The sequence below is a fragment of the Sorghum bicolor genome, chromosome 9 (genome assembly GCF_000003195.3).
Source record: "Sorghum bicolor cultivar BTx623 chromosome 9, Sorghum_bicolor_NCBIv3, whole genome shotgun sequence".
NCBI lineage: Eukaryota > Viridiplantae > Streptophyta > Magnoliopsida > Poales > Poaceae > Sorghum > Sorghum bicolor.
This window is the reverse complement of record NC_012878.2, coordinates 6,620,845-6,643,027: the sequence shown is the minus strand read 5'-3', so window position 1 is coordinate 6,643,027 and position 22,183 is coordinate 6,620,845. Positions and strand designations below refer to the sequence as shown.

The window sequence follows — 22,183 nt, the reverse complement described above, 5'->3', positions numbered from 1 at the left end:
CACATCACTGAAAGAAGGGCCAATTACAAGTGTTCAAGCACGATAATTAAATCATCGGTTGAGCCTGTTCCTAAACATTCTTTTTTCATGATTATGATCATAGATTGCTATCTAATGATATTATTATTCTTAGGAACTATGGAGAGGTAAAAAGAAGTACATGAAGATGGGGGTGGAGAAGACTAACGTGGGGATTCAACTAAAGTTGGAGGCACAATCCATATATATCGAGTTTAATTTGAGTCCATCTTGAACTACACTAAAACTAAAATCTGGAAGTGCTTGCATCCTGATCTTAGTCCTCATGCTGAGTTGTATTGTTACTTAGTTGAACTAGGTCTGGTCGAGTTTAGGCCTATGACATAAACTATCTTGGGACTACTTTTCAGTCTTACAATTTATAAATTGAGCTATTGCTACTCCTCCAGCTACGATGTTGTGGCTCCCAAGCTCTAAATATATATTTCTACTCGGATAGCTTTGTCTCACACAATCTTGGTGCCACACCTCATAGGTATCACAAACCAACCACCGTTTGTATTATCCATGTTTTTTCTTTGGTAAGAACCATATAAGATCTCGATAGATATGTGGTGTGCCCAGTGTCTACATAGTAGTTGATAGGGATAATCCTTTGTGTTTTATTTTTTCTAATTTCTTGCTAACAATGCTGAACCATGAGTTTGTTCTTCTGAGCAACCTATATAGGATTACATGGACCAGACGTTTACAAGGATGCATGGGTGAAGCCATTGCAAAGGGGGTCAATTAAGTTTTTGCCAAAGTTTGGTTCTCGATGTCATATTTTTACTTCAAAAATGGTGTGGTTATTTAAAGGAGCACCTTCTTGCAGTCCTTTCTCCTATGACTAGCCTTCTACGGGATAATACGAGTATTCTAGCTCAGCAAATGCTAAGTTCAAATGGAGAAGGCAGAGCAAAATCAATTCTGCAATTTATTCCAGATTTTCTTTGTTGTGATGGAGTGACATTGTCATATCATCATTGACAGCAAGAGGAAAAGCAGTCTGACATTTGTAACATTCGCTATTTGCATGGCTCAGCAGCGTGAGCAGGGCAAGCAACATGCGACATTCAGCAATGTTTGCGCTGCTCCCCACGCGTCTGGTTTACTATTCCTGATCTCCTTCCAACGCATGGCATGGCTCCCCGTCCATTGCTTTGCTCCGCCATTGTCCACACACCTGCAGCTCGCCTCCTTCCTTTAACCCACCGGCAATGTCAGTACCCTCCATTTCCTAGCTTCGTCCTTTCCTGCTCTCTCACTCCTCTGTAGGTAAATCGAGGGGAGAAAATGGCGAGGATACTCCTCCATGGTTCCCTTCACGTCACCATTTTTGAGGCAGAGGAGCTGTCCAACTCCGGCAGGCCCAGCAGCCAGGCTCCCGGGTTCCTCCGCAAGCTGGTCGAGACGGTGGAGGACACGGTGGGCGTCGGCAAGGGCACCAGCAAGATCTACGCCACCATCGGTCTCGGCAAGGCCCGCGTCGGCCGCACCCGGACGCTCACCGACGAGACGGCGAGCCCGCGGTGGTACGAGTCCTTCCACGTCTACTGCGCGCACCTCGCCTCCGACGTCGTCTTCACCATCCGGGCCAAGAACCCCATCGGCGCCTCCACCGTCGGCGTCGCCTACCTCCCCGTCCGCGACATCTTCGACGGCCACGAGGTCGACCGCTGGCTCCACCTCTGCGACGGCGGCGGCGACGACAAGAACCGCACGCCGCTCGAGACCGGCGGGAAGGTCCACGTCAAGCTCCAGTACTTCGACATCTCCAAGGACCGGAGCTGGGGCAGGGGCGTGCGCAGCGGCAAGTACCCCGGCGTGCCCTACACCTTCTTCTCGCAGCGGCAGGGGTGCAGGGTGACGCTGTACCAGGACGCGCACGTCCCCGACGGCTTCGTCCCGCGGATCCCGCTCGACGGCGGCCGGTGCTACGAGGCGCACCGGTGCTGGGAGGACATCTTCGACGCCATCAGCGGCGCCAAGCACCTCATCTACATCACCGGGTGGTCGGTGTACACGGAGATCACGCTGCTCAGGGACGGCGCCCGCCCGGCCAGGCCCGGCGGCGGCGTCACGCTCGGCGAGCTCCTCAAGAAGAAAGCCGGCGAGGGCGTCCGCGTGCTCATGCTCGTCTGGGACGACCGCACCTCCGTCGGGGTGCTCAAGAAGGACGGGCTCATGGCCACCCACGACGAGGAGACGATGAACTACTTCCAGGGCACCGACGTGCACTGCGTGCTGTGCCCGCGGAACCCCGACGACTCCGGGAGCATCGTGCAGGACCTGCAGATCTCCACCATGTTCACGCACCACCAGAAGATCGTCGTCGTCGACCACGACATGCCGGTGCGGCGGTCGTCGTCGCAGCGGAGGATCCTGAGCTTCGTGGGCGGGCTGGACCTCTGCGACGGCCGGTACGACACGCCGTGCCACCCGCTGTTCCGGACGCTGGACGGCGCGCACCACGACGACTTCCACCAGCCGAACTTCGCGACGGCCGCCATCGCCAAGGGCGGGCCGAGGGAGCCGTGGCACGACATCCACTGCCGCCTCGAGGGCCCCGTGGCGTGGGACGTGCTCTACAACTTCGAGCAGCGGTGGCGCAAGCAGGGCGGCAAGGACCTGCTGATCCAGCTCCGGGACCTCGCCGACGAGCTCATCCCGCCGTCGCCCGTCACGTTCCCCGACGACCCGGAGACGTGGAACGTCCAGCTGTTCCGCTCCATCGACGGCGGCGCCGCGTTCGGGTTCCCGGACACCCCCGACGACGCCACCAGGGCCGGGCTCGTCAGCGGCAAGGACCAGATCATCGACCGGAGCATCCAGGACGCCTACATCCACGCCATCCGCCGCGCCAGGAGCTTCATCTACATCGAGAACCAGTACTTCCTCGGCAGCTCCTACTGCTGGAAGCCCGACGGGATCAAGCCGGAGGACATCGGCGCGCTGCACCTCATCCCCAAGGAGCTGTCCATGAAGGTGGTGAGCAAGATCGAGGCCGGCGAGCGCTTCGCCGTCTACGTCGTGGTGCCCATGTGGCCGGAGGGCATCCCGGAGAGCGGCTCCGTGCAGGCCATCCTCGACTGGCAGAGGAGGACCATGGAGATGATGTACACCGACATCGCGCAGGCGATCCAGGCCAAGGGCATCGACGCCAACCCCAGGGACTACCTCACCTTCTTCTGCCTCGGCAACCGGGAGGCGAAGAAGCCCGGCGAGTATGTGCCCACGGAGGAGGCTGAGCCTGACACTGACTACATCAAGGCTCAGCACAACAGGAGGTTCATGATCTATGTCCACACCAAGATGATGATGGGTAATCCGATCCATCCATACATCTTACAAGAATTACTCTTGGATTTTTCGAATTTGATCATCTTTTGGTCTTGATTTTTGACTATAATTATACATATATATATTCCTGTAATATAATTTGCTGTATGTGCAGTGGATGATGAGTACATCATCGTTGGGTCGGCGAACATCAACCAGCGTTCCATGGACGGGGCGAGGGACTCGGAGATCGCGATGGGCGCGTACCAGCCGCACCACCTGGCGGCGGCGAGCCGGCCGGCGAGAGGGCAGGTGCACGGGTTCAGGATGTCGCTGTGGTACGAGCACCTGGGCGCGGTGGACGACGCCTTCACGCGCCCGGACAGCGTCGAGTGCATCCGCAAGGTGAACGCCATGGCGGACAGGTACTGGGACCTGTACGCCGGCGACGGGAACGAGCGCGACCTGCCGGGGCACCTGCTCACCTACCCCGTCGCCGTCGCCGCCGACGGCACCGTCAAACAGCTGCCGGGGACGGAGTTCTTCCCGGACACGCAGGCGCGGGTGCTTGGCGCCAAATCCGACTACCTCCCGCCCATTCTCACCACATAGGCGTGTGCTCTGACTGAACACTGAATCGGAATGCCATCATCTTCTTCTGCTTGTCTTTTGGATTTACTAGTTTTTTTTTTCCTTTCTGAACCTGATTTTACTGATTTTGGTTGCTGTTTTGTTGGAATAAGAGAAGAACTAGTTTGTGATTTTTTTTTAGAAAATAAAAAAATGCACTAATGCAGTGTGCATGATGATGAACTCATTGTTATTTTAGGGCCCTGTTTGGTTCCACCAACTAAATTTTAGCTAGCTAAAATTATTTTAACTACTCTTAGGTGACTAATGGAACTAAACTATTTTATCCCTTTTTAGTCAATGTGTTTGGAACTTTAGCTACTAAAGTGACTAAAATTTAGTTAGCTAAAATTTAGTTGGTGGAACCAAACAGGGCCTAGGTTTTATTTTAGTATTGTATTGTAAGTAGTATTTTTGACACCATTGCATGATTAATGGACTGATCGATCGATAGTGTTTTGGTTAGATTCTGTGCTATCAATTGCTGAATATCATGTTCTAAAAAAAAGAAGAAGAAGCTGAATACCATATCCATTTTGTGATTTGTACGAGTTGGAGAACTGCTACCAAACCATTTGCTAGATTTCACTGTCATATCCTCATGGAGAATTCACATATTACTGTTTATGACTGTGCACCACTTAATTTTTTGGATTTATTTACATGTATCTCCCTTTCTAGAAGCGCATATGAGGTGCTAGGTGAATTGGATTGGACGGAGCTAATTGTGTAGAGTCTTCTTGACACTCAAGATTTGGCTCACGTGGAACATGAAGCGATTGAAGAATGTCCCAAAAAAAAACCTACTTTGATTCTCACTCTGCATTTACTGCCTTTTCCTGTGAGGTTTTTTTAATGTTTTTTCATGGTGAATACCTTCTCAACTGCTCTCATCCACAAAGGCGGTATCTTTTTATCAATCACCCACAAAAGCGATATCTTTTTTATCAATCATGGCATAGAGCATCTCCAAAGGCTTTGGCAAATTGACTTGGCATTTCTTGCTATTTGCAAACTCACATAACAAAATGCAAAGGATAAAAATAGGTCATCTCCAAGGGAATTGACATTTGGACTTGACAAAGGATAAAAATAGAAGGTCTCCAGACGCGCGCACTTTTCTCGCGCATGACTTTGCTCGCGCGATCGGATTTGCAAAGTCGTCCACAGCTTAGCATTTTTGCCAAGTTTGCTCCCTCATTTGCCAAGTTGCCTAAATTGCAAACTACAAATGCTCCCTTGGAGATGCTCTAAGTTGTCTTTCCTTTGATTCTGTCTGCTTCATATATACTATATCCAAGAACCAGGATATTTTTTAAACAAAAAACACAAAGTTCCTAAAAAAAAGATGGAATAGAAAGAAAACATTGAACCATATTTTGACGTGAACTCGATCTATTGAGCATTCTGCCAGTTTCAATTGAATGACACGAAGACCGAAGAGATGTATAATCTCATTGACATTTAAAGAGTATCAGGCTACCTCTAAAGTGAGACATCCAGAAGTATGTGCCAAAATTTGTATTCTCTACCTGAAAATGCTATGTCGGCGTTGCTCAATTGTTCCACCACACCTTCTTGAGGAAACTTCTGTACAAGCTTCTCGCAGCCAAAGAGGCTAACAAGAGAACATATGTTTTTTAAGATAAACAAGGGGAAAGGATAGGTGTTTGCTACCGTGAAGGCAAGTCTGCTTCACCGCATCAGTTGATAGTTCCAAATTCTAGATCCTTCTATAGTTTGTTACCTCACCAGGTGGTTGTTTTCATGCAGCCTTAGTCTTTGGTTTTAACTTTTTGAACTGAGAGTACAGAAAAACTCCAGCAAGAGCAACACCGGTTCCTGCAGGCAAGGAAGAAAACTTACAATTCAGACATAGATGAGATGGTCAGTAACTGGTACTTGCATGAAGGATAGAATCACTTCTGTACCTAAGGCGTTTATAGGTGAAATTGGAGTTCTGAAGAAGAGAACAGATGACACAATGACCACCACACGTTTAAGAGAGTTGGCTACCGAATGGGTCACAGGAGATACTCTAGCCAATAAACTGTATGAAACCTGCCAAGAAACAAATAGAGACATTGTTAGAGGTAATTCAGTGTGCAACAGAATTCATAGTAACAGTTAGATAAGAGATAATCCAAAAACTGATAGACACTTATGTGGAAAACCCGATAACTTTTAGGCTCAAAAAGAAAAACTGAAAATTATTCAACTTCTTTTTTCATCAGATGACACAGGAGAGATAAAAAAAATATTCAAATAACTGAAGATAATATCATATTTAACTGAAGGGCCTGATCCTAGAAATAAAACAATGACAAAACATATATATTATCTTCAAGCAAATAGTAAGTAGTTTGTTTGGATCTAAGTAGTCAACCGCATAGCCACTAATTGACAATTTTAGCAACCACCGAGAGACTACAAAAGATGTTGTTAGTGGAGATTGGGCCTCACCTGTTGGTAAAAATAGAAACATGTGCCAGCAAGTGCCGCTCTTACACATAATTCTTTTACACTGACTCCCTGCAAACCCAGAAAATTTAGTATTCAGCAATTCCATGTCAGTGAAGAGTTGAAATATTCCATAGTTTCTTGTTTTCCATGCTGGCCACACTTACAGCACTTTGTAGATACGATGGGCTAAACTTGATGCCTTCTACAGATAGCATCAGTGGAGCAGATAACAAGAATGCCATGATAGTTATTATCGAGAAGAGATTTATGTCATCCAAACTGTCCTGTAATAAGAACAAGTTTTGTTAGGGGGGTGCAGTGTTCACAGCATATATCATGCTGAACTGTTGTGAATCTACAGTTAGGGAACACTATAAGAGCAAAAAGCTCACCTCTTTATCAGCGAGAATTTTCTTGCTGTAAACATTTCGTGATTGATTCGTAAGATTCGAAGCCATAGCACTCCAGAACCCAATCCTGATTTCTCATAATATTAGAATCAGATGCATAATATTGCTTTGAGTAAACTCTCGACGCTTTTAAGCAATAAATTACCAGTTGAAAGAAACTTCAGTCATGGACGCCAATACAACTCCACCAACAACAGGGACGAGTGAACCTAATACCAACAGAGAAGGTGTCTGTAGAAACATTAGAATAGAGAAACAGAGGCTTATATGGAGTATTCCACCTTTAAGGACAAACGATCTACAAAAGTGTGAACCAACCAATTACCTGTCCTAGGAACAGGACAGAGAGGAGGACCGAGAAGAAGGGTTCCATGGCCTTGACGGTGTGCGTGAAGGAGACAGCCACCTTGCCCAAACTCATATTGGTGAAAACATTTCCAAGCATGTGGATCAAAGCCAAAGGCAGGAGCTTTGCATACTGCATCAGCAAATAAATAACAACGCATCGCATCAGCTATATGAGTGAACCAGTTTCACATCGGTGCAGTTTAGTCAATTGGAGCGTCAAGCTATCTATCTTGTACTATAATATCTAATATCTTACTTACATCTGCAGGTCACAACAGAGGTGACTAATCTTCTTTTTTTTTTTTTGTTTATAATACAGTACCTGTTTGAGGGAGAGCCTCGGTTTGGGATGCAGATTGAGCAGCCACATGAGTGTGATGAAGAAGGATCCGGATGCGAAATGGAAGGTGGTGATGGTGTAAGGGAAGGGTATCGCTTTCAGAACCTGGTCAACGCACAATTCCAAAACAATCAAATTATTGAACAAACCCATTAGGAAAAGACTTGAGGAACGGGACGAAACGGCGGACCAGCTTGTTGTAGATGTTGAAGTAGATGTTGAGGAGGTACCAGACGAGGATCATGGCCCCGAGCTGCAGCGTCCGCGAAATGCCGGCGGCGCCCTCCGGCTTACCGGCGGCCGGCGGCGACGCCGCGGCCGCGGCGCCGGCCCTGGCGACGCACGGCGCGAGCAGGGGCGAGGGCAGCGGCCGCAGGACCCCGCGAATGCCGCGCGGGGCGACTGGCCAGCGGCAGCCATGAGAAGAAGAGGGGAAGGAGGAGGAGGACGAGAAGGCGAGGGATGGGGGCGAGGGCGAGCGGCGCGCCGCGGCCCAGGCTCTAGAGGAGGAGGAGGAGGACGACGACGAGCAGGACGCCGCCATGCTCTGCATCTCGGCGCGCCCGCGTTACTCTCCTCAGGGCTCAGGTCCGGGTCTTGTGCTGCGGGCCTGCGGGCTGCGGCTGCTACGGCACATGGCGGCGTCGATGGCCACGGACTCCCGGCGCGGGGTTTCTGGAAGGGGCCGGGGGCGGCGGAGGGAAGCGAATGCGGCTGGGACGGATGGGAGCCGCGGCGCCGCTGTTTTTCACCACGGCGCGGCCATTTATGGAGGAGGGAAGGCGCTCGGGAGAGGGAAAGGGAAAGCGACGGCGGTCGGCTTCCGCTGGCCGCGCCTGTAGTGGAAGTCCGGGAGGGCGGAAGGCGTGGAGTGGACCGGGGGATTGGAGTGGAGTGGAGGGGGCGACGGCGACCGGACGCGCGGCGCGGCGAGGAGACGAGACGAAACGAAACCGAATGGAGCGAGCGAGCTCCGGACGGCGGTCGCCGCGGGGCAGGTGGTTTGGGCGGCTGCACTGCGCGCACTGGTGCAGAGTGCAGACTGCAGACAGAGGCTTTTTTCGGGCAGGGACCGGCCGCCACTACTGAATGCATTTTGGACGCCAGCGTCCGGCCTTGTTTAGTTCCAAAAAATTTTACAAAATTTTTCAGATTCTCCGTCACATCGAATCTTTAGACACATGTATGGAGTATTAAATATAGATAAAAATACAAACTAATTGCACAGTTTGGTCAAAATTGACGAGACGAATCTTTTGAGCCTAGTTAGTCCATGATTGGACAATTTTTGTCAAATACAAACGAAAGTGCTACAGTGTCGATTTTGCAAAAAAATTTGGAACTAAACAAGGCCCAAGTGGCAACAGACCTCAACTCTCAAGTCTTTTTTTTTTCAATTCAAAAAAAAGTCTTTTTTTCCAAACAAACTCTCTATAGCCTTATTTAATTTCAAAAAACTTTTTGGTTTTGGATACTATAGTATTTTTATTTTTATTTGACAATTATTGTCCAATCATGAACTAACTAGGTTGAAAAGATTCATCTCAGAATTTACAGACAAACTATATAATTATTTTTTATTTTTGTCTATATTTAATGCTTCATGTGCCGCAAGATTTAGAATCTTAAAAAGTTTTTTGTTTTTGGGTGAACTAAACAAGGCCTAGACAGTTTTATATTCTTCAAGAACTGTGTTGAGATCCTCATCGCTTAACATACTTGACAATAGTATTATTAGAGGCAATACACAACTCACAAAAAATACAAAGAGGTCGACTAGGTGGATTGGTCTGAGTGAAGAGAAAAAAGCCATACATAACTTAAAATATTTTTCGAAGACATTTATTTTCCTGAAGAGACGCATAAAGATTAAAAAATATTAGGTGGTAGTTTGATACCACCAGAAAGAGAAAAAAGATTCTAAGGAATCAAAAGAAGGAAAAATTGGGAAGTCTTAGGCCCTATTTAGTTTCCTCTCAAAAAAAACTTTTCGTCCCATCACATTGAATGTTTAGACACATATATAATACATTAAATATAGATTAAAAATAACTAATTACATAATTTGCATATATTTTACGAGATAAATCTTTTAAACATGATTAGTTAATAATTAAATACTAATTTTTATAGTTACAAATTTACTATAATATCAAAAGTTTTTCTTTTCGTGAACTAAATAAGATCTACGGTGTCCCGTTTGCTTGTTATACCGCAGCACGTGAAAAGCCACACAGCGAGGAGAACAAAAAAAAATGTGGCGCTCCTTCCTAGCTTTCATCCACCATGTTTTTGTGTTGGCAATAAGAAACGACGACTACACGATATACAAAGGCTGCTGCCACACTTTTGGCATGCACCTATGCAGCCGCAATCAAACACGGAGTTGTCAATCTAGTGTTGGGGACTAGAGCTGGACTTGGGCCGGCACGACTCTCTCCTACTTCATGTCGTTTTCTGTCATGTTCTTCAGGTACTGGAGACACATCGGACTATGGCCTTGTTTAGATACACCCAAAAATCCAAAACTTTACAAGATTTCTCATCACATCGAATTTTGTAGCACTTGTATGGAACATTAAATATATATAAAAAAGATAACTAATTACACAGTTTACCTGTAAATCACGATACGAATCTTTTAAGCCTAACTACTCCATGATTGAACAATGTTTCTCAAATAAAAACGAAAGTGCTACAGTGTCAAAATCCAAAAAAAATTTAGATCTAAACAAGGCCTATGGCATGTGAATCTTTTCTTCGGCCCCAGTACAGCCCATGGCGTGCTAGCACGATTTCGAGTCGACCTAAGCACAGCTCTCAAAATATCTTTACTAGTTTTATTTTCGCTTATGATATCACATACATATCTTCTGTGTACTATTTTAATAAAAGTTTTAATGATTTTCATAATCTATTGAAGAATTAGATGAGAGATAATATAGTAAATGCTAGAAAATTTCATCATATAGTTGTAGAAATATCTACGCGCCATTTTTGTGTCGTGTCGGCCCAAGTGTCGGCCCAAGCACGCCCCAAAATGCAGGTCGTGCCATGTAGCTCGCCATGCGACATTCTAGGCAGGGCACGGCTCTCGTGCCATGTTGTCACGGCCCAAAATATTCGGATCATGTCAAAGACCGTGCCATGATCCGCCCTCAATTGGCACGACCCAAGTCTTAGCTCTAGTGGGGACTTGTTGGGTGCCGAGATCCTTTTCATCTTTTCTCTCTGCTACACGAGTGAGCGAGTGTACCTAGTGGCGCCCTTTCTCCGCCCCCAACCCTTCTTCTCCGATGAGCTAGCTCACCAGCAATGAAGGTTGGCAGGCTAGTCTCCCTCTCCTCGGATAGTTTCTCTTAGTGAGATAAGACGTCATATGGATATATTGAGGACTACAATCCACCTCATCTTCATTTTCTTATACGGGGTAAGCTTCTTGCAGCCATGACGGCCAGAGTGAGACTCTTTTCTCTGTTTGGGTTGACCTCCAACATTCATTGATGTAGGTCCTTAGATTTTATACTAATGGTGAACCCATTTTCTTGAGTTTAATGAAGCCTCTATCTTATCTACAGCTCAAGATCATTAATCCTCGAAGACACATGCCAATAAGAGTCAAGGGGTGCATTGGTTGTGCTATTAGAGTGCGAGAACGATGACCTTTGGTATTTTTATCGTGGCCACTACTCTTGGGCCATGCACCCATGATGAAAATATTGTCCATGTCTACAAGTGTAGTTTAACAGTGTTTTTTATAGTTCCTTGCTCTGCATACCAGAAAAGTTTATCTCATATTGTTGTTTTGTGCTTTAACGGTATATAATATATGTGCCTTTGTAGAAAAAAATCTATGTTAAGCCAAACAAATATCCTTACACTAAATAGCAAATAGTCGGCTTTTGAAGGCTTCTAGCACTTCTTTCAGACTTCGCTCTTAATAAAATACTTCTCCATCCAATCCTAGCCTCTTTTTAGGATTTGAGTGGTTGCTCGCACTAGTATTATATTGTATTAGACTTTATGCAACATTATTCTTAACTTAGACAAAGCTATACAATCCACTGTTGCTTATTTTGCTTCATAGGAACTATCAGTCATTTGCTTAGGTTTTCTTTTTCCTTTTTTTCTCCTTCTACAAAATTTCGCCAATTCTAGATGAGCTTGTATGGTTTGGCGAGTCACGTCATGTCAGGGAGGTAAGACACATGGGGTTTGGGCTAGGCAGAGCCAAGGCAACATCCAGTGAGGAGGGCCTCCTTTGTGAGCTTTGGTGGAGGATGTGAGTCTATGCAAACTCTAGCACAGAGGGCGTTCACTAGCGCTGAATCCTTAGATGAGGGCGAGAGAGGGGCAAGAGGCATATGAGATTGGGAATGACAAGTTTCGTGGCATGAGAGGTGGAGAGAGTAAGGTCTTGCATAAAGAAATATTTTGCTTTTTAGTTGTGTTTTGTGATTTTTTTGTATATGTTGTTAAAATATTTTGTCTATATTTTTCTTGGACAGATTAAGCACCAGGAATATCTTGAGAAGAAGGAACATGACGAACGTTGATCTGGACAGATTAAGCACCAGGAATCTGTCTTTTATCTATATTTAATGTTCCATGCATACGCCGTAAGATTTCATATGGCGGAGAATCTGAAAAAATTTGTAAAATATTTTGAGAACTAAACAAGACTTTAGGTCTAGTTTAGATCTAAAATTTTTTTGGATTTTGACACGGTAGCATTTTCGTTTGTATTTAACAATTATTATCTAATCATAAACTAATTAGGCTAAAAAAGCGTTTTACAAATTAAAACGTATCATATGCAACTCACCTTCGTGTGCAATATATGCAACCATCAATTAAAGCCACAGGATCTAGATCCAACGTCTGAGATTTTTTTCACTTAAATCCCTCCACCTGTGGATTTAAATCTAACCCGTGTGTATGCAGATGAAAGAAAACCTCAGACGTTAGATCTAGATCCTGTGGCCTTAATTGGTGGTTGCATAGGTTGCACATAAAGCTGAGTTGCACAGGATATGTTCCCTTATAAGGAAACTGTACCATTAGTTATTTTTATTTATATATGAGATGAGAAATTTTGAAAAGTTTTTGAGCTCGGAGGGAACTAAACAGGGGCTTAACGCCGAGGAAAACATTCCCAGCCGCTGAAAGTGCTCACTGACATGTGAGCCAGGCGATCCCGTCGCCTAAGCAAGTGGTCACCGGCTCACGGCCACCGCCGACGAACTGTTTGCGGTCGCTGGGCCTGCTGCCCTGGGCCTGTGGCGTGGCTGGCCACACACAAGACGGGATCTTTTCCTCCCGGACTCCCCGATTCCGACGTGTTCCACGTCTTATCCGAACGAATAATTGATTCTCCAGCCGCTAATAGGCATCCAAGATTTTTTCCCCCCTTCGTTGTCTTGCCCTGTGGTTGTTGCTGGGTTTTCTTGGCGAGCGACAGAGCCACAGAAATGGAGGTCAATAAGGGCGCCTAATTTTAGCGGCGGGGAGGGGAGCGAAGCCTGGGCAGCCACTCGCCGGCCTCCAAGAAACCGTCACGATCTGTTCATCTGATTGCCGCCGACTTTGGTTTCATTATTTTCTGTTTTCGCGGGGAACCAATTCGATTTAGTTTCCGGAGAAGGAAGAGTAGGATGCAGTGGGCGGGTCTAAGGTCGCAGGCGCCGGTTCCCACGGCGGCGTGGACGGGGCCGAGGCCAAGAATCGCGAGGTGGCCGCAGGGTAGATTCACTGCAGCGCGCCGGGCGCTGGTGGCGTCAGCAGCGGCCTCGGACGCTAATTCGAGCTCGAATTCGCCGGGGAGGGACGAGGAGAGGGAGGAGGTGGTGCAGAGGGAGAAGAAGGAGAAGGCGGTCGCGTCGCTGCTGATGAGGAGCCAGAAGTACGCCATGCTAAAGCAGCAGCTCGCCGTGGCCGCCCAATTTGAGGTACCAAGGCCGAGATAGAGAGTTTGCAATATCAACGTTCGCTCAAATCTGGACTCTTCGTTGACCTGCAACATGGGATTGGTTGTGCAGGATTACAAGGAAGCAGCGAGGCTGAGGGACTCGCTGAGGTCGTTCGAGGAGGAGGAGCCCGTGCTGCGCCTCCGCAGGTTGATGAAGAAGGCCATTGACGAGGAGAGGTTTGAGGTATTGTACTCATGCCCTTTCTGCTGTTCCAAGCAATTCAATTACTTTCAGTTGCTTTAGCATGGTTGGATGATGAATATACATTGATGGATCATTCCAACCTCCAACCATTCTTATTGATGGTAGCTAACTGAGACAGACACTTTGTGAAGACTATGTGTGCTACAAGTCTTTTATGATGATGACTGATTTGCTTATATGTTGACTGGACTATTGGATGCATCATTCCTTTTCACCAATTGATGGCACTAAAAATCCAGAGGAAGTCTTAGGGACACAAGGCATGTGCTTTTACCTTATCTCTGCTGCACTCTCATTCGGTTGGAATTGCATTTCCACTATCCAGCCTCATGGTTGGAACTTTGAACATTCAATTGTACCACTTCTGATGCAGTGCAATTTTGCTTTGCAGTCATACGAGAGAGCACATAGTGTTTTACTGTTTTTTTTCTGTTTATTAGGTTGCTACTGTAATAATTGTGGACTGATACATACTTGAAAGAGGATGCTGGAACTTTTTTCCATTGTCTAAAAAAAGGGTGCCCTCACCATGTTTTTTTTTCATGCATTCATCCTTCCAGGATGCTGCTAAATACAGAGATGAATTAATGATTTTGGCTCCACACTCCCTCCTCAAATGTTCCAGCGATGCAACTACTTTGGTAAGTTTTTTTCTCAGCACCTCCCTTTCAGTTTGGAAAGTACTAATGAAGTACATTCGTTTTCCATGGCAAAATATTAATTGAAGTTTTGTCGTTTTCCATGTGAAAGTATGAAGTGTTGAAATGTTTCCAGCTTAGGCCCTGTTTAGTTCTCCACCTAAAATTTTTTCGTCCATCCCATCGAATCTTTGGACACATGCATGGAATATTAAATATACATAAAAAAATAAACTAATTACACAGTTTGATTGAGAAACGTGAGACGAATCTTTTAAGCCTAGTTACTCCATGATTAGCCTTAAGTGCTACAGTAACTCACATGTGCTAATGATAGATTAATTATGCTTAATAGGTTTGTCTTGTAGTTTCCTGATGAGCTATGTAATTTGTTTTTTATTAGTTTCTAAAAATCCCTCCCGACATCCTTCCGACACATTTGATGTGACACCCAAAAAAAATTCATCTCCAATCTAAACAGGGCCTTAGTATCTGAGGGAGAATCTTCTAAGAAACTGGTCTAATAGTTTTTTTCTTTCTTTCCGAGAATGTGAAACTGGTCTAAGAGTACAAGGAAGTAGTTGTGTTGTGAATCACAAAGAAAAGAAGTGATTAATAAGGTCAAGGTCATCACTCAATTATGTTCCATCTTACCTGGTCAAAACGGCACACCTTGGACATGTTTCATCTCATCATATGTTGTGCTTGTAGAAAATATAAGCAGAATTTGGTCTGGTTGCTTTTCAATAAATTGGACCATGTGATAGTTTGAGACTGGAACTTGCATATTAGTGACAAAAATACTTCAATGCGTCAGACTGAGAAATGACCAAAAAGACTTCGCTTTCTCAGTCATGACAGCGGTAGTGTATTTAATTAACTTAGATAAACTATTAGTTTATATCTTTGGGTGCAATATAATTTTCTGATACAGGTTTAGTGAAAATTTTAGGGCATAAGAGTTCAAGTCAGGAGCGTCTATATTGAAAGCCGGAGCCAGCCATTGAAAGGCCAATTCTTTTTTGCTTATAGAATTAGAATCACAAATAATTCTCAGCGCCCTGTTCAGCTTCTCAGAAGACACTGGATTGTTACAGATGGAAATGGAAGGACGGAAAATATTTGGTTAGTGTTTATTGTAATTATACTCTAATTTGATTATCATAAAGGATGTGCTAATATAATTGACATCCTTGTTGTATTAGGGGAGTTGGAGTAGTGGGAGAACAACCTGTCATTTTCCCGAAGACTGGTTTTGAGTACTCTTCTGCATGCCCATTGAGCACTCCAAATGGGAGAATGGTAACTCTACAGAAGTTTCTGCAAAAAAGTTTCAACAGCAGCTTGCTTGTTATGTTTAGCATTGCCTTTTTCTGTACCTAGAAGATAGGAGTAAGTAATTTGAACCCATTTTGGATTGTAGGAAGGTGACTTTGAGATGAAGCACATCGACAAGGCTGGATCATCAACATTCAATGTCGCAATCGCGCCATTCTCTCTGTCAATTCTTGGGGACGACAATGATGTTCTGCTCTAAACCACACTGAGATTTAAACTAGACACGCAAACACAAATAGTTACTGTTAGCGATGTAGTTTTGAGTGTGCAAGGTACAGGTGAAACTACTAGGGTTGACCGATGGCTGGAGCCAAGTGCCCTGGTGCAAGGTCAGGCACAGTTTGCTGGAATGTAGAATCTGGACCATGCGAGTGTCAATTATAGAGGCACAATAGGATATCCTATCAATTGTACAGCGTGGAACTATAGAGCTTGCTATCATGTAATTCCTCTGTTCCAAATTACAAGGTATTTTGTTTTTTTCTAGATAGTACATAGCTGTTGTTATGCGTTTAGACGTACACCGCTTCAGCTGGACACTGTCACGTTGCATTGCATTGTTGAGGTGGGCCTGGCCACCGAGTACTACTTTCATGGGCCTAATATAGATAACTGGGCTGGACTTTGCTGTGTGCACCTGGCCTGTCCATCGCTGCTTGCTTTGTCGATTACCTGGCCTGTCCATGATGTGCTGGGCTGGCGTTCAGACGAAGTCAGGTCACTTCCTTTGGAAACTCGATGGGGCGATGGATGGCGCTTTAGCTTGAGCGCGTGACACCGGCCTGGCCCAGCTATTGTACTAATGTTCGCTTGACTAAAAAAAACATAAATGTCTAACAGATTTAAATAATAAGTTTAAATGAATAGAGCGAGGTGCAAGAGCAGAAACATCAAACTGTATAGTTTTACAGCCAAAAGATGGCCAGCTAGCTAGCGCCAAAAGATGGCCAGCTAGCTAGCGCGTGGCAGCGCAGCCTAGCCGCCAAGGTTGTGAGAGTAGTTAACCATTAACCAACGTGTAGATCAAATTTGTCTTTTGACTAGTAGTTTTGTTTTCATTTATTTAAGATATGATAACCTTTTTCTTATGAAATATCTACTTTTAGTTTCATTTGCACTATTGTGTTATTTACGATGAGATCTACAAAGTTAGACCATGCAAATGTTTCAAAATAGTTTATATATATATTAGCAACTTAAGGCCTGTTTGGATCTAGACAACTAACTATTAGCTATTAGTAAATGACGAAGTTAGCTAATATTTTTGAACTAGCTAGGCTTTTAGATGGCTTATTAGTTGAGCATCGTTTGTATCTTCCGGCTAATAGTTGATAGTACTTAGGCCTTGTTTAGTTTCCAAAAAATTTTACAAAATTTTTCAGCACATCAAATCTTTAGACGCATGCATGGAGTATTAATATATAGACGAAAATAAAAACTAATTGCACAGTTTGGTCGAAATTGACGAGACAAATCTTTTGAGTCTAGTTAGTTCATGATTGGACAATATTTGTCAAGTACAAACGAAAATACTACTATTCCTATTATATATATATATTTTTGAAACTAAACAAGGCCTTAGTGAGTGTATAGACCTCAAGTATGACTACACTGATACCAAGTATCCTCACCAAGCACATTTTTCGGTCGACTGAACCATGGTAGGCCGTCATGGCTGCAAGTGCCCCCGACCGACCAAGACCCTAAGTTGGAACTCCTACTCATAGCTAGTATAGGGGGTTCCCGATTGAGAACATCGAGCAAGGGACTTGCTCCCTACAATCCCTAGATAGTCAAGTGTCTGGATAAGAGATGATGTCAAGACATGGGACATAGTGATCCCTATGTTAGGAACATTGCCAAAAAGGAGTGGCGCCACCCATAACAGGTACTATTCCATCTACCTGACAAGCAGCTAGCACTGTACAATTACCCAACATGGTCGAAGATGTTCATGATGTCCCCTCAGATTTGACCAGGTACCAAGAGTCAAACAAAGTATAGGATGACATAAGAAAGACATTGTACAGTTTCACATGGTGACGCCAAGGGATGATGCCATCAAAATCAATTGGATATGACTTTCACATGATAGAGAAACAACCTACCAACTATATACATATACTTGTAAGGCCATCCCTCGAGCATATAAGGCAGGTGGTGAACCCATCCACAACGGAGGCTGAAAGTCACACCAAGAAACACAATGCAACACACATCTCAACACAAACCTTGCAGCTTATAGCCCTTGCTCAAACTTTGAGCAGTTAAGACACAATAATATAGGCCACTGCACGACTTCTGGACATATGGTGCCTCACTGGACCTAGCATAAACCTCTGTCTCATATGTTACCCCCATCTGTGTCATGTGCATGACACTAACTTTACGTAGCAGTGGTATCCTCACCAAGCCTATAATCAACACTCAGGACACTAACTTTACGTAGCAGTGTTATCCTCACCAAGCCTATAATCAACACTCAGGACACTAACTTTACGTAGCAGTGGTATCCTCACCAAGCCTATAATCAACACTTAGGGACATGGTAAGCCAAACCAATTGGCCTAAGACATTCTAAGCCAAGGGGGCACTCTAGTTGACTGGAAGCCCAAGAAAGAAGGCACCACTCAGCACATGAGAGGATCCCAATTGTGGGCCCTAGTGAAGCACTTACCGCCTACAGCTAAGACACCAGAAATCAAATGACCAGACTGGAGCTGACGTCCATGACTAATAGGGTACAACATACTTCTCTCCCATCATATATAGTGATAGGGTGGGAATGATACACCCAATATAGAGCCAAGCCAGAAAAAATTGAGGTCCTATAACTTTGAAATGAGGCATATACCTCCATAATACTGAAGAATCAAAACTACCTTGTTCACTTGATTTATTGGCTTCCAGTTTATACATCAATTCATCTTCATCGTATGAATGCCTGCATAGTACATAACTAAGCACATCCAATCAAATATTAGTTATCAACATAGATGAAAATTGAAAAATAATATGTACCTGATTACCTAAATAACTGATGCTTGAGATTAACTCACGAATAATGTTTTAAATACTGGGCTTTAGCAGAGCTATATATAGTGGCGAAGAACAGTTGCCGTTACAAAACCATTGTAATAAATAGCGGACTATATCGGCTAAGTAGACCTCTCCGCTAAATGCTATATCCTGCAATTTAAAACAGTAGTCACTGTGGCATGTGTTGATAGATAGGGACATCGTCCCTTTAATTTGCATTTCGCACCTGCCAATGGATGACAACCCCAACGACCGATGTCCAGACTTGGCGTGGCCACATAGCTGATTTGATTTTTTTGCACTGGCATAGTGACGAGTCAATGTGATTGTTCGGACTTCGGTAGTCGGATAGAGTGGAAGACGAGAGGACGTAGTTGCCGAATCCTAGAGTTACAATCAACGCGACAAACAGACTTATAGACTTCAAAGCCATGATGGAAAGCTTAAAGAGGAATGGATCCTAAAAATTAGTGGGCATACTAGGCTAATTGCTAGAAATTAGGGCCGTTAGAAACTAGGGGCTCTGTTTTGTCGTACTGCCCGCACTCCTCTAGGCCCAGCCTTGTGTTTCCCGACACCCTAGACGACTTGGAGCAGCGGTGGTGTCGAGCTCATGATTAGAGATTGTTTTGAGCCTCACCAAGTGATTTGTGAGGGGTTCTTGAGCCTTCTCCACGGGAGACCGCAATTGGCTACTTTAGTGGATTGCTCGTGGCTTGTACAACATCTAGCATCTTGAAAATTTTTTAGAACTAAACAAGGCCTTATATTATAGGAAACAAATAAGTGAATTTTCAAACACACACTCACCAGAGGAAAACAACGAGCTGGTGCATGCTATTGTTGGAAATCGATTTCAGTCGTGGGATCGCTGCCTAGCCAATGAGCTATCCATGTCGCTACCCAAACAAGAGTTCCCAAACAAGTCTGAACTCTGAAGTTCTTTTTAGGGTTGTTTAGTGGCTTCGGTTCTGACTCCGCCGGCAGATCTGGCACCGGAGTGGGAGGAGCTGCTCCAAACGACTCAATGTGAAGAAGAGGGTTCTACTCTCTTCGTCCCAAATTATAAATCATTTAAATTTTTTAACTTTAAATTTAACTACTCGTCTTATTCAATTTTTTTTGCAAACATAGTTAAATGTAAAAGTCGGCAACAGATCGTGTGCAAACCAAGCTTCCCGTGTAAACATGTAAACTAGCGACGTCGGCTCTGGGATCGTGATCTGATGGCTGCTGAGAGAGGTGGAAAATATTTGCACTTAAACGCCCGCAGCATCCCACCGTTTCGTTGTTTTTTTTTTCACGTGACCCCCTCCTCCGTTTGGCCGTCAGCACGCCGTTTGGATCGCGAGCCGGCGGCCTGCGTCACGATCGCCTCGGCCTCGGAATGCCACCGCGCCGGCCTGGTTCGCCGCCGGCCTGGTCACGCACGAGGGATCATCGCTGGACGTGATCGAGAAGCCACCAGGAGGCCTGCAACGTCGTCGCGGAGCAGCAGGGGCATCCACCACGAAGCCGGTGATCTTATTGGACATGAGACCATCTCCGATTTAGTCAGCCCCTCCATCTCTCATGACGCAATTAGTGGCTCATGACGCACGTAATTACCCGCTCAATGGTGTGGAAAATGCAAGCAATTAGTGAGCTCTGAATATTTCTCGGTTCATTTTGTTAAGACATGGAAGGTTTATGTTACTGGATATTTTTAAACATGTCGTTTATACTTTGTCTTGTGTCCTCTGAATATTTCATTGCAATCTGATTATTTCTTTATGTCAACGTCAAAATGGTGTCATCATGTTCTCCAATTTGTTAATTCTGTAAATATGTACAGCTGTTCTGTTAACATGTACACACAATGTCTAAACTTTCTGTTCATTCTGGTCACCAATGGCCTTGAAGCCATTGCCTGTACTGACCACCTCATTCCGGCCAGGAAGTTTGGTCAACAGACACTTCTCAAGGGAATAAATTGTTTCAAACTAATTTATTTAGGATATAATCAAGCGAGTCGTTCTAAATACGAGATAGTTTCAGAGTTTGATCAGACGGTGACTGCATGGATAAACTTCAACCTGATGGAGGTCAATGCAAATAGATGGACTGAGATCAATCATAACTAGATAGACACTTGATGCAGCAAATTTCATTGATATGTAGATGACGATAATAAATTGATTACTGCACATTCTTGTCTACTGCATGTTCTCGACTCCAGTTAACCTTGTCTACTGCATGCTCTCTTTCAACGTTTCAAATTCTAAAAGGACAACAACTTCTTCTAGATATTAAGAGTAGCACGGCGAGTCGAGGAGGCCGCTGCTACGGGCTCATCGGCGCACGGCGCGAGTCGAGGAGGAGGCGACTTCGGGCTCCACGATCCAGTCGAAGAGGCGGCGAGTTTCTCCAAACAGAGGGCAGAGAAAGGAGAGATGGAGGGGCTGACTAAATCGGAGATGGAGGGTCTCATGTCCAGCAAGATCACCGGCTTCGTGGTGGATGCCCCTGCTCCAGCGACGACGTTGCAGGCCTCCTGGTGGCTTCTCGATCACGTCCAGCGACGATCCCTCGTGCGTGACCAGGCCGGGGGCGACCCAGGCCGGTGGCGAACCAGGCCGGCGCGGCGGCGTTCCGAGGCCGAGGCGATCGTGACGCAGGCCGCTGGCTCCGATCGTGACGCAGGCCGCCGGCTTGCGATCCAGACGGCGTGCTGACGGCCAAACGGAGGAGGGGGTCACGTGAAAAAAACAATGAAACGGTGGGATGCTGCGAGTGTTTAAGTGCAAATATTTCCACCTCTCTCAGCAGCCATCAGATCACGATCCTAGAGGCCACGTCGCTAGTTTACATGTTTACACGGGAAGCTTGGTTTACACACGATCCGTTGCCGTAAAAGTCATTCTTGTAGAACTTTTATTAATAAACTAAGTCACGATAAAAAAGTAATATTTTGTATAAGTTTTTGAATAAAACGAATGATCAAATTTGGTGTCAAAAAAGTTAAACATTTTATAATTTATAATTCAGGATGGATTAAGTACATCCGTAAAAGAGGAGGCAGAGACATTTAAGTCTTTAACTAGTACTCCAGCTCCGGCAAAGGAGCCCATGCAACATGGGTGGATCAATGTAGGTGTCCGGGTATTTCCGAGAATACCCAAGAAAATTGTCAAACCAATATGTATATATCCGGTATATATGTTAGTCGCATTACATTTTGACCATTTTCTCGCTATTCACATATAAAAAGGTGTAGCTTATCGGCCTAATATCAACACACTACACCAAGACGTCCTTAAGCCCATATAATAATTAAAAATTAGATTGCTCAAAGACACTCCGTTTCTTGTCAAATTTGTCGGCGGACACTACATCTAATCAAACATTATTACAAAATAGATATAAAATCATATAAGTGCTAGAAAATTGTCCTATATTTTTTTACACTCTACATGATGAGAACTATAGTGTAAAAATATTGTTTTGCACTAAAATGACCATTTT

The 22,183-nt window shown here is 45.0% G+C and overlaps 3 protein-coding genes across 4 annotated transcripts; 2 read left to right on the top strand and 1 right to left on the bottom strand.

Annotated features, from left to right (window-relative positions):
- On the top strand, positions 1,225-4,109 carry LOC8080948 (phospholipase D alpha 1). The gene is made up of 2 exons (XM_002440647.2): positions 1,225-3,343; positions 3,476-4,109. The coding sequence occupies exons 1-2, from the start codon at positions 1,315-1,317 to the stop codon at positions 3,910-3,912; spliced, it is 2,466 nt and encodes an 821-aa protein (XP_002440692.2). The 5' UTR covers positions 1,225-1,314; the 3' UTR covers positions 3,913-4,109.
- LOC8072706 (phosphoenolpyruvate/phosphate translocator 3, chloroplastic) lies at positions 5,308-8,510 on the bottom strand. 2 transcript variants are annotated; one of them, XM_021448361.1, is made up of 10 exons: positions 7,682-8,510; positions 7,474-7,596; positions 7,129-7,281; positions 6,949-7,034; positions 6,786-6,870; positions 6,558-6,677; positions 6,394-6,462; positions 5,862-5,991; positions 5,678-5,772; positions 5,308-5,548 (listed from the first exon to the last, which is right to left on the bottom strand). In XM_021448361.1, the coding sequence occupies exons 1-9, from the start codon at positions 8,042-8,044 to the stop codon at positions 5,696-5,698; spliced, it is 1,206 nt and encodes a 401-aa protein (XP_021304036.1). In that variant the 5' UTR covers positions 8,045-8,510; the 3' UTR covers positions 5,308-5,548; positions 5,678-5,695. The 2 variants fall into 2 exon arrangements, with proteins under 2 accessions (XP_021304036.1, XP_002439366.1); XM_002439321.2 differs by having other exon boundaries at positions 5,308-5,772; positions 7,682-8,509.
- Positions 12,857-16,133, top strand: LOC8072705. Its single transcript, XM_002440646.2, has 6 exons — positions 12,857-13,439; positions 13,530-13,643; positions 14,225-14,305; positions 15,255-15,427; positions 15,508-15,604; positions 15,726-16,133. The coding sequence occupies exons 1-6, from the start codon at positions 13,146-13,148 to the stop codon at positions 15,837-15,839; spliced, it is 873 nt and encodes a 290-aa protein (XP_002440691.1). The 5' UTR covers positions 12,857-13,145; the 3' UTR covers positions 15,840-16,133.

What these genes read in the sequence shown, in the direction of transcription:
- LOC8080948 (XM_002440647.2), top strand. Translation starts at nt 1,315, where the DNA reads ATGGCGAGGATACTCCTCCATGGTTCCCTTCACGTCACCATTTTTGAG. An exon ending in CCACACCAAGATGATGATGG is followed by an intron (nt 3,344 to 3,475) that starts GTAATCCGATCC and finishes CTGTATGTGCAG; the next exon opens with TGGATGATGAGTACATCATC.
- LOC8072706 (XM_021448361.1), bottom strand. Translation starts at nt 8,044, where the DNA reads ATGCAGAGCATGGCGGCGTCCTGCTCGTCGTCGTCCTCCTCCTCCTCC. An exon ending in CATCGTATCTACAAAGTGCT is followed by an intron (nt 6,463 to 6,557) that starts GTAAGTGTGGCC and finishes CTGGGTTTGCAG; the next exon opens with GGAGTCAGTGTAAAAGAATT. An exon ending in TTCACCTATAAACGCCTTAG is followed by an intron (nt 5,773 to 5,861) that starts GTACAGAAGTGA and finishes CCTTGCCTGCAG; the next exon opens with GAACCGGTGTTGCTCTTGCT.
- LOC8072705 (XM_002440646.2), top strand. Translation starts at nt 13,146, where the DNA reads ATGCAGTGGGCGGGTCTAAGGTCGCAGGCGCCGGTTCCCACGGCGGCG. An exon ending in CCGTGGCCGCCCAATTTGAG is followed by an intron (nt 13,440 to 13,529) that starts GTACCAAGGCCG and finishes TTGGTTGTGCAG; the next exon opens with GATTACAAGGAAGCAGCGAG. An exon ending in CCAGCGATGCAACTACTTTG is followed by an intron (nt 14,306 to 15,254) that starts GTAAGTTTTTTT and finishes TGAAAATTTTAG; the next exon opens with GGCATAAGAGTTCAAGTCAG.